Genomic DNA, 12,289 nt, shown 5'->3' on the forward strand with positions numbered 1-12,289 from the left:
AAAGACAGTGAGTGAGTGAGAGAGAGAGCGTCCACACGTGAATTGCCAGGACAAATGTATTTAAAGGAGATTTAAGGTTTACTCAAATCAGGCATCATTCTTCTCATGTTTCTTCCATTGCGAAATTGCAACAAAAAAGGATGAGTTTTCTTCAGCTTCCTTAAGCTAATCGGAATTTTCTAATTCCAAAGAGTTCATTAAAGTATTTGTTTTGCCACAATCCACCAGTATTAGTTCTTCCATGGCTGAGGCAGATGCATGGGAGAGGGCCCTGTGTGCTATCATAATACAAACAAGGCTGCAGGGGAACCATCTCCTTAGCTCTTGATGTTCACTAAGCCTGAACAAAACTACTCATTCTTTAGCGATCTCATCCAAGCGATGAGACCCCTTCACTGAATGCGGCCATCTGGCCTACGGTGCACAATTGCAAATTATTGCATGATTGGATCACAAAAAACTGAAAGTTCTTCCACAGGCTGAATGTATGCCCAGTCCACAGGCTAGAAGTTTTTTTTTTCCTTTTTATGATATGGGTTTATTTTTATATACATTCCAAGCACTCAAAACATAGCTGACAAGTGATTATCTGGGCATTACACAGGAAGACACGCTGCCACCCTCAAGGACAATATACTCCTTTTAATAAGGCTCTGCAGCTGCTTTTTTATAATCTGGATCAAACCACAGTATTTAAATACAAAATGAGACACTACAATTAACAAATCAAATGTTATCATGATTTTTGCCACAACTTTCAGATGGTTGTAATTTAGTCTGTACAGGGGATCTTAGGACTGGGAGGGAAGTTCAACGGATAGCCTTGTTTGCCGAGCCTTGGTATTAAGATTTTATCCACAGTCACAATCAAACCGAAAGACTTGACTAGTACATGGCTTAGCACATTTCCTCAGACTCCCAAGTTTCACCAGCGAAACCTTCCGCTCTTGCAGTCCTGATAGTTCGACAGTCCAGTCAAGAGAATTCCTTGATAATCTCCAAAAGGCTCAACTCTCCAAACAATCCGGTCCAAAAACCTTTCTCTCTACTAAGGGTATTGTCTCTTGCAGCTGTGTTCTGCCTCTTCTATCTTCATAGACTTCTGAGGTCCACGGTGTGGGTGTACTTTCTGGCCCTAAGCTATGATCAGTGCAGATACCACTGGCCATGGCCAGAGGTAAAGAGCAATTGGTTTAGATAAGAGGACTCTGTGGTATCTTCATCCACGCCGTGCATTCTCTCCTTCGTGTTTTGTCCCCTGCCGCTCAGCAAGAGTGACTGTGATGTAATTAAAGTGCTGATGTGTGCCTGAATGAGGGAATGTCAGCTGGAGTGCGTGAGCTGAGCAGCAAGGATGCTGCTCCCGGTGGCACTTCCTTACTACACAATTTCCCTGTAACCTGAGGCTTCTACCTTAAGAATAAACCTTATACTGGTTCACCTATACTACTGGCTACATTGCATCTTCATTTACCAGACAGGCCCTAGAGTGGCGCCTCAGGCTAAGCTCTGCCTACTGTTTGCTATCCATGGCAGAGGCCTTGTGCAGTGCCTTTAGGGCTTGTAGAAATGGAAGCAGGGTGTGGCCACAATGACCTCTGAAGTGTTTTTGGAGAAATGAGAACTGGACAGAGCACAAGGTTCATGCAGAACAATGGTTTTGAGGGCACCGGATACTCCAACTATATTGTAACCATTTAGAACACAGAGGGATTGCGATCTCATCTGAAACAACACTTGAGTTTGGTGATAAAAAAACTTTAGTTTGTTTAGTTACAATTGACATGGGGAAAATCTAAAGTCACAATCAAAGGGGAATGGATCACTTGTACCTGCAACCAGGGTCCAAATTGTTCTACCCGTCAGTACTTTAAAAGCCCTCATTCACGTAGGCAGGTTGTGTGGCGGTTTATCTTGATTCTCTGCCTATATCAGATACGTGACAGCATCATCATTGGGTCTCTTTTTTTGTATGCTTCCTCCACCTGGAGGGAACCACTGGTTTATACAGTAGTGATCAGTTATAGGTGGAGAGTGAAAAGTGCTCAAGTGAGGTGCGTTTGTTTTTTAAAAAATGATCCTCATACTGCCTATAAATAAGGTTTTTATTCTGTTAGGTGTATGAGAAGACTATTTAAAAGGGTGAAATGTGTGCGGAAGAGGACTGTTTACGAGTCCACTGCACTCTTGTGTTTCAATTCAATGGTCCAGGGTCCCGGAATCTGCGCCAGCACGAGTTGTGCAGCCTGCAGACGGGCAGGACTTCGCGCTGCCAGCAGCCCGCTGAAGCCGAATTAGGACTTCACAGGGTACAATTAGCGTTACACTCTGAGTAACAAACACATAGTTACTCCACCCTTGAATTGGAGAAGACCCAATTCATTCTGTCTTTTTAGATCCTGAAGAAAGCCCCACAACCCCCTATGGGGCATCCAGCAAGGCTGAAACATGTTGACCATTGAACTGAAACACGAGAGTGCAGTGGACTCATAAACAGTCCTCTTCCGCACGAATTTCACCCTTTTAAATAGTCTTCCCATACACCTAACAGAAAAAAACCTTATTATAGGCAGTATGAGGATCATTTTTTTTTTAACCACACCTCACTTGAGCACTTTTCACTCGCCCCCTATAACTGATCACTACTGTATACACCAGTGGTTCCCTCCAGGTGGAGGAAACATACAAAAAAGAGACCCAATGATGATGCTGTCACGAATCTGATATAGGCAGAGAATCAACATAAACCGCCACACAACCTGCTTACGTGAATGAGGGTTTTTTAAGTACTGACGGGTGGAACAATTTGGGCCCTGGTTGCAGGTACAAGTGATCCATTCCCCTTTGATTGTGACTGATTCATATGAAGCTGAATGGATCATAGCTTCTTCTAACTCCCCCCGCCCCCCCGATTCAAATATATGAAAATCTAAAGTCTACAAAACAAAAACTAAAACTCTCTGACTACAGCATACGTAGTAACATGACATCATCAATGGTATTGCTGATACCAGTAAAATTATCATATGGATGGAAGCCAAGAAATGACCCTAAAAATAAAACCAGTGTGTGAGATCTAGTACAAGGTGATCTGCAGAATCTGCTGCTAGAAAGTCTATGGCTAAATAGGCCCGGGGACGATCTCCTGTGAGACCTTAAAGCAGGGTGTCAGTAGGGCCAAGTGAGTCCTGCTGAGACTCGTGTGTGAATCACAAGTGGATCAAAGGGAGAGCTCAGTGCGCAGCTGGAAAAGAGCTCAGTGCACAGCTGGAAAAGCTGCCACCTCAGCAGACAGCCCCTTAGATCTGTCAATGGACCCGTCCCTGCTGGGCAGGGTGCTAAAGACGCCTGTGGATTAATAACTGTGTTTGTCCCCTCTTGGGAATGAAGGTATGAAGTGCTCTGAGAAGTCTTGTAGGACACACTGGGAAAAGAAGTGTGGCTGGCTGGCAGGCAAGGCCTGGCACAGTCTATGGAACCAAGGGTGCTTTCAACAAAGCTTTGGGCAAAAGGGCCCGCGAAGCAATAGGTCGGAATAGGGTACCGGTATATATATGGCTTCTGCAGGGGAACAGTTCATGCACCTTCTGAACCTATTTTCTGCTGAACTTAAATGGCCATTGTGTCATCTACACATCCCATAGGCTTAAGGAACAGAACTAAACATGTCACCACAAGCAGCCGACATTGAAAGTAATAAAACCTCTCATGCCAGGTCCAATCAAAGATTTGATGCCATCGATCTTAACTAACACAATAGACTTGTGACTGCATTGGAAAATTAGTCCTGACCCCGTTAACATTTGAAAACCCCTGCCAACCCTGTACAACGAATCACCTCTACACTGCATAAACCGAGCTCTGCGGTCGCTCAACCCTAGATAGCACTTTCAACCACAGCACTTCTCGCCCTCAACAATGCTCTGTACATACGACGTCAGGATCTGACTGCAACCACTCTGAAGCACTCAGCCACGCTCTGCACACCCTCACACATGCAACGCATGCTGTCACGCCCGCTGCAGATACAATCTACATAGGCTACCTCTGCACGTTACACGTCATACCAACAACACTACCCAACCAGATTATGCCCTGCCTGCCACACCCATTTGTTGCATATGTTTAAGCACACTCCGCACGTCACCATTCAAGCTCAAAGCTCCTTTAGGAACCCTCCGAACACCAAATTGCTACCGAACTCTGAAGGCTCGGGTCTGGCTCAGCTCGAGCTCCTGTTGCAACCTCGAGCCCATGACGAGCCGAGTTTTCATGTGGCTTCTGCCTGCCACCCTCGCTGTTCTACCCTCATGCACGAGTCAAAACCAAAGCATTAACCTTGCCGGTAAAAAGGAGAAACACATAGATACATAATGTGTAGCTGATTTTTGCAAAGTGAACAAGAAAACCTGAATTCATTGCGGCTCCCCTGCTAAAGCGAATCGGGGGATACTAGGCAAAGATTTTACTTCTACCAATCCTCCTTTTTTCTTCAATATGGGAAAGGAAAGCACCTTCAAATACCCGTGTTCCGAATACCAGTTGTAGAAAAGCATAGTGTTTGATGACTATAATGTTGCTTTATCCACAAGAATTTGGGCCACGCAGGGTTCACGTGACAACTGGCTTTCCTCTTAGTTCATTAACATCACTTTCGCCAGAGTGGGGGTCGCGAAAAAAAGTATCACTTCTCAGTGCAGTGTTATTTATAATGGAAGTATTAATATCAAAGTTTCCACGTGAAAGAAATACACTTTTTCGAACTGCGATTTCACTTCATGGTGTGTGATACTTGTTGCACGTTTACGCGGCAAGCAAAATGTAGGGCTCAGCTCGTGCGCGGGCTCTAAGAGCCAGACCTCTGGCTCGTCCTGGTAATCTGTTGGCTCGCCCACCTCTCTACCCGCCTGTGCATCTCACTGACCCTGCCGTGCACACACACTTCACATGCACCCCCCTCTGAACGGCCGGGCCACGCCCTATGCGCGCAGGCACCCAAGTTCTCGAACCTGCCAGCTCTTCACGAGCCCTTAACCCCCCTAATCTGGGCACAGCCAGGACATTCCTCGCAGTGCAAGTCGTGAGGTAAGGGAACCTGCAGGCGGAGCATGACCAGGTCTGAGCGGAAGGGTGGGGGATGAAACTAGTAAGGGAATGGGGTCACAGACGCCTAGTTTCCTGATAATGGAGCACACCAAGGAACCGATACTGCAATGAGTTAAAGAAGGACTGACGCAAGAGGCAAATGAATTTACTCACACTGGAACTAAGTAAACACGACGAGAAATCTCTGGCACTAAAATACAAATTAATGAAACCATACTGAAAGGCACATCAACGCCCCGATAATGGAAAGAAAATCATTCGACAAATTCTGGGACGATGGAAGCATCGATTATGTAAAAACGAAGGAGGGCAAATCAAAGGTTCAAATATGGAAGCAAAACAGGTGCACGCGGGGCAACGGAGAGCAAACTACTCCAGGCTGCGGCTGCGCGGCTCGAAGCCTACGGGGCGGGCCGATTTAATACTGGTAAACTAATAGTACATATGATATATGTATATATCAGCCAAGGTTCATCAAAGAGCTGACGCTGCGGGCGCAACTACCGGAACTGTCACTAAAGGAGAGGAAAAAGCCTGTTTTAGGCACACAAAAAACCCCACTGCGGGTGAAAGACGGTGTCTTTGAGTATTCAAAAATACAGGAAATCGATACGCTTCATTATCAGGACCATGTAAAGACCTGATACCAATACCCAGAACTGAACAATAGTTGTATACTCTTTGAATTTGCCATTTCTTTGTTAAACTTCGTCAGTTGTCCATTATCCTGAAAAAAATCGAGTCAAAATATTTCGAGGAAGGCGGTTCGTTTCTCATTGCAGCTTTGTTCTCACGTGTGCAGAAATTAATATTTCGTTTCATCCTAAACTGCTTTTAAGTTTCCCACGTCCTCCCTGGTGGATTGACCCGAGAGCTCAATGACAGTTCATTCATAGTTCCCCTAAGCACGTGGCGCTCTCTTCTTAGCACTAAGACTGCCGGTCAATTAGCGCTTCTCTTTGCGGAACATGCGCCTCGCGGGTTAATAGCGGAATTAGTCGACGCTATAAATAAAAAAATTAATGCGCGGCATTTTTGTGAGTTCTTTTCTTTGCGCGTCTCACCCTTCTCTGTAGTCTTCCGTCCCGATACGCTCCATGGCACCACCGCTGTCTATTTTTGCTGCTCGGTAATTTCTCCTCACTGCTTCCACGTGCCTCTCACCTTCGAAGTTCACCTCGCCCAGGCCCTTCGCGCGCGCAGCACGTGCTGGGGGAGCGGCGCACGTGTAAGGATCGTCGAGCTGTACGTAATATCCTTCCGCGGACGTTTCGTTTTGTAGAGAGGCACGTGGTGCTGTCGATTTTGGTCAGGTTTGATGCTGAATTACGACTTGGTTCTGTCACTAGCACTAGCACAAAGTTGCCCAACTTTTGGGAATTAAAAAATTAACTCTCAAGCTGTATCAAAATGTGTTAAGCTGATTTCGGTTAGAGAAGGCGATGGATCTTTTTTTTAATAAACTGAAACTCAGCGGAGTCATTTTGGTGAAAGTGAATCTTAATCTGCGTGATGTTATCTTGCAGTTCATTTGCAAGTTTTTCTAATTTTCCGCTTTTTAGTTCTCTAAATATTTTTGTATTTTGTGTCTGTTCGATGCCTCCTGACAATCTATGCAGATCCGAGAATCTGCCTGAAAGGTCGGGAAATTGGGTGTGTGTCCCCGCATTGTGCCTAAAAAGGGTATATGAATGAACATTGAGTACGTTATATATCTGTGCCTAGGAAACGTGTATGGCTGAATAGTGGGTGCGGGAATGGTATATGTGTGAAGAGTGCCTTGAAATGGTCTGCAGCTGTGAAGAATGTGTGTGCTAATGGTATGTGTGTGTAACAGTGTGCCCAGAAATGGTGTACGGCTTTGAAAAGTGTGCATGAATGGTGTGTTCGTGTTAACATTGTGCATAGAAATAGTGTACGGCTTTGAAAAGTGTGTATGAATGATTTGTGTGTGAGTATAAACAGTGTGCCTAGAAATGGTGTATGACGGTGAGGAGTGCGTATGAATACTATGTTTATAGTACTTATTTCGTAATAAAAAGTGTGCCAGTGCCCAAAGCTCTGATGAGAAAGCCTGTGGCCGGTGCAGTTAAATGTCTGCCCACCCTGACCAGATGACTCCCAGTGTAGGGTTGTTTTGCACCTTCTTTGGCCCTCTCTCACCAGAGCCCACATCAGCTGATGCCTGATTCCGTCTAACAGGGGATGTTTCATCATCCACCAATATGACCTTTGCATCGCATTGTTTTCCTCTTGGGTGGTTCATCTATAACAGTCCTTCTTTGCAATGTGTGCAAACGCCTTGCAGAGTTCTTCAGGAAAGAACCTTATTCTTCTAATAGAATTTAACATTAAGCCTTTTGTTCCTCTACCCACTTTAATAGTTTGTATGACTCGGGGAGAATCACATTAACTTTAGTTGTACTAATTATCCTATTATACACCTTAACAATTTGCTCCATCACTCTCCAGTTTCTTTGGGGCCAAATGTGCATCAGATTTAAGCTGAATATGCTCTTCGATCTCTGTGAGAAACACAGGGTCAAACAACGCAGTGCCACAAAACCATCAAAGTCTGGCAGGGTCAAACCCCTGATGTAGCGTCAAAAGAACCAGGGCAGGTGAATTGTCCAATAGGGTACTAGATGGTATATTGACCTTGTCTGCACTATTGAACATGTCCCTGGTTCTAAGTACTATTTCCAATCTAAATGAGGCCTGGGGTACCGCTGAGTGGAATGTGAATTCAGATTGGTCAAGATGCATTAATTTCCAAATATCCACCAGTTTTAAGAGGTCTTGGAACTACATCAGAGATTTAGCGGCCATAGACTGAGCATTTACATTTGTTGTGGTTCTATCTTGTTGCAGGGATTCTGTACATATACAGAACTACGCGCAGGAAACCAGGACCTCGGTGTATAGTGGTGTACCAACAACCCACCTTAGTGCCCGGAACCCCTATCCGACTACCTATAGTGTCTCATTCGTTCTCCGTACTAGAACATGTAACTCCGACTCTCAGTAATCGCGGGAGCAAGAACACTCTTTCTCCAACTCACCCATACTTGTCCACAACATGAGTAATCAGAGACACAGTATAGTTTAAAATGTTTATTTTAGCTAACGTGCTCTATAATGCAGGACACAAGCCAATACTAGCAGCAATATGCATAAACTCAATATAGTGAGCATTGTTACAATTCCATAAAAAATTAAGGCAGATAGCATTATATAAATGTTAGAGATGGGGGTCTCTAGTTGGCAATGGCTGGCCACTGTCCAAGTAGGGACCCTTCTTCCTAAGTCAGAGTAAGCGGGCTACACCCTTTGATAACCCCTGCTCAACCCTGTGGTAACGTAGCACAAGCAGTTAGGCTTACCTGCTCCTGGTAAGCTCCTTGGACCTTGCTGGTCCAGACACTGCACCTTTTTTCGTCTGCCACGTTTGTTGCCGCTGTCATGGCTTGTTGGTGCTCCCGCCGGACATCGACCCCCTGGCTCTTGACAGCTGACGTAGGACAGCTTGTGAATGGCTCCTGGTCTTCCACAGTGTCGCCTGGTTTGCACAGCTACAGTGCCAAGGTCACTGTCAACTCTCCTGCATCTTCCAACAGCGGTGGGCATTCGTCTCCCGTGCCTCCTGGTCACTCCGGAGTGGCATAGACTCTATCTTCTCTGCTTGCAGATACTTCTCTTCCTGAATCCATGCTTGGATTCCACCAGACTCTTTCACCTTCTTCGCCAGTGGCATCATTACTGAAGTACTCCATTGTGGTCTACGACGGTTTCCGATGTCACTTCGCACCTATGCATCCGGCTTTCCTGGTGTAGGTATCCTGGTTTCCGGGGTATTCACGGGTAGGGTGACTCTCCAACCTTCCATCTTCCACTGGGTTTCTTCAGGGTCCTCTGGGAAGGATCCTTCTTCTTAAAAACTGCAACCGCAACTTCCCCATTGTCTTGTATTGAGTACGCAGTTGTGTTTCCACTCTGCTACACGGCCTCCGTGGGGTTCCTGGGTACTTACCTTGGGTGGTTCCTCGGGTCTTCTACATCTTCTGGGTCCAGTCTTGACTTAGGTCGTGGTTCGCATTCAACTTTATTAATATATGGTTTGGTCCCCCCCCGGAGACCACTGTGTATTTGTGCTTCTTACATGTTCTATTACTGAAGTATTGTGTGTATTGTGATTGTATCTCTGGGGAGGAGATGTTTCAATGTGTTAGTGAGCGTTTATAATAAATACATATTTTTATAACTACACTGTGTGGTTCTTTTTCACTTAACCTACACTTTATGATTAGTACTGGTAAAACAAGCTGCTTTACACTCCTGGACTAAGCCTGAAGGCTGCTTTCCACTGCTCCCCCTTAGAGGGTTTTCTATGGTTGTCTAAGACCACTAAAAACACTATAAGTGTTGTCTGGATTAGTGCATGGTGCTTCACTTAAATAAGTATGCACTATATACTAAGCCAGCCTCCTACAGATTGGTTAAAATTAAAGATTTCACCCATCAGATTCAATTAAAATTAGAAGTGGAACCCGTTGTTCACAAGGCAAGGCATGTCCCCATTGCCATGAGGGAGGACGTGAGAGAAGAACTAGAGAGGTATGTCAACAGAACATAATAGAACCCATAGAGAGCTCGGAATGGCTATCTCCAGTGGTTTTGGCCAGGAAGCCTAATGGTACCTCGGGATGCGTATGAACCTGGGAAACCTTAATGAAAGGATATGGGTCAATAGACATTGTCTACCCAGTATCAACTAAATTCTGATCATGCTTAAAAAGGGCAAAAGTTTTCACTGCGCCCAATATGTCCTCCGCATACCGTCATATTGTGTTGCACAGGGTCACACGTCATTTGACATCCTTTGTCACACCCAATGAGGAGTTTAGGTTCATGTGCATGTCCTTCAGGTTAGCTTCCGCCTTGTCCATGTTTCAACATGGGATCGAGTCCATGTTGAAGTGTGTTGACAAGGTGAAATGCTTCCAGGATGATATATTGTTTTTTGGGACAGATGAGGTGGAACATGACAAGCCTTTGCCGTTGGTTGTAGCTATATTGAAGGATAAAGGGTACACGTTGAAAGCGAGTATGTGCCAAATTAGTGTGACCAGTGTGGATTACCTAGGTCATAGGTTATCAGCAAAAAGAGTGAAACCAAAAGAAAGCTTGGTAAAGGCCATTAAGGAATTACCTGCATCCCAGAATAAGGATCAGTTACAATGGGGGCGTGGCCAACCGGGCAGCGAAATGGCCGCTCTGTGAGCGAGCTCCGCCGGCTGCACTATTAAATCCTGAAATAATCCTACCCAAATACATGCAAAGTCCCGTATTCTGAACCGGAGGGTGTCGCACATCGAGCAGCGCTGCCGTCGATCGTCTGAGGGCAGCTGGAGGCCGCGGAGCCGAGCTGTGCCCCTGTCTTCCCCGCCCGCATGGATCCTCTGGCGAGAGCCCGCTGCTGAGAAGGTTGGAGACGGCTGGCTGCGGCTGCGCGAGGCCGGGGCTGTGCGGGCTTGGGGTGAAGCGGCCGGCTGCTCCCACGGACCGGGAGAGAGTGGAAGAGAGGAGTCCGTCGCCGCGGGAGCGGAACCATCTGGGGTCCCGGCCGCTGTGCCCCGTCTGCCGCGCTGTGTGGAGCGCTGCCGGGCCGGCCTGCGCCCGGCCGTGGAAGGAGATTACCCGGGCGGCGCGGGCGCCATCTTGTGAACACCGGAGGAGGCAGCCGAGAGACTGACCTGAGCGGCGCCTGGTGGTCACTTGTCGATAGCTTGGCCCGCGTCCCTACACACCTGCTGAGGAGGTGGGCGACGGCCTGTGCTGGATAGCCTGCGGATGGGGCTGGCGGTGTGGCGACTGCTGGACACACGCAACAGGCTGTCGCTGGCTCTGCTGAGAGCGGCCCGGGGGCGATTGGAACCGCGAGGGGCCGCTGGGCAGCCTTTACCTACTGCATCGTTCCTGTGCTGGGCCTGGAGACTGGCGGCTTGAGGACGCGGCCTGATCGCGCTGAGGGCGGCTGGGCCGGGACGGTCGAGCTCCTGTGGACACCTGCGGAAGCGGAGGGGACGGCAGAGTGACTATATGCGGCGCCACAGGTGAGCGACAGCTGGACTGCACGGGGCCCATCACACCACACCCGCGCTGCACGGCGAAAAGGGGGCAGACGGGACCTGGCTGGCGGGCGTGCTTACTCGCTGTGCTCCAACCGATCTGAGGCCATAGGTGTGCAGAGGAGGCAGGGAGGCTGCACCCCGAAGGTGGACCCCGGCGCGAGAGGCGCTGACCGGGAAACGCTGCCATACCGGACTGCCCCAGCGGACACCTCCTTGCAGGGGACTGTGACAGGCCAGTCGCCATGGGAGGGAAAAACGAGGCGAAACAGTCCCGGCTCACATTTGAACACAAACGCCAGGCCAAGCAGCAGGCGGTGGACCAAGAGGCGGCGGAATCTTCCTCGCAGGGGTCGGGGCCTGAAGGTGAATACCGCGCGCTGATGCTTGAGGTGAGGTCGAGCCTGAAGAGTATTGATGCAAAACTGGACGCTATGGCCTCACAGCTGGAATCAGTCAAGCAACAGGTGGACTCGCACGAATCACGGCTTGACAGCCTGGAAAACGAACGCACTGAATGCTGTGAGTTCAGACAGGAGACCAAACAACACCTCACGTTTGTGGATAAGGAACTGGCATTCCTCAGGGCCAAGACTGACGATTTAGAGGCCAGGTCCCGCAGATCCAACATTCGCATCACTGGCATCCCGGAGACGACGAGCATGGGCAAGATGGAGCTCTATGTGTCGGAGCTGATCCACGAGCTATTTGATCCGGCGCTTTCCCCGATGTTCGCGGTCGAGAGGGCACACCGGTCGCTGGGGAAGAAGCCGCCAGTGGGGGCGGCGCCGCGCCCGATCCTGGCTAAGATCCTGAACTTTCAAGACAGAGACCTTATCTTACGCCTTGCACGTGAAAAGGGGAAAATCGAACATAAAGGTAACCACATCTCCTTCTACCCGGATTTCACTCCTCTGGTGCAGGCTGCCCGGAAAGAATTTCTGCCCGCCAAAAAGCTGCTCCTACAGGCTACCATCCCATATGCACTGTTATATCCAGCCAAGCTGAAGGTGACATATGAAGGCACAACTCACTACTTCACCGAGGCAAAGGAG

The 12,289-nt window shown here is 47.9% G+C and overlaps 1 protein-coding gene across 1 annotated transcript in view; it reads right to left on the reverse strand.

Annotated features, from left to right (window-relative positions):
- LOC146809040 (uncharacterized) overlaps positions 1–6,288 on the reverse strand; it is a 91,978-nt gene extending 85,690 nt beyond the window's left edge. Inside the window, exon 1 of the mRNA XM_085615848.1 lies at positions 6,171–6,288. Within this exon, the coding sequence (XP_085471974.1) occupies positions 6,171–6,205 (35 nt within the window). The 5' untranslated portion in view covers positions 6,206–6,288. The remainder of the gene's footprint in view (positions 1–6,170) is intronic.
- Positions 6,289–12,289: the final 6,001 nt, after the last annotated feature.

This window comes from Triturus cristatus, chromosome 7, assembly GCF_964204655.1.
Source record: "Triturus cristatus chromosome 7, aTriCri1.1, whole genome shotgun sequence".
Lineage (NCBI taxonomy): Eukaryota > Metazoa > Chordata > Amphibia > Caudata > Salamandridae > Triturus > Triturus cristatus.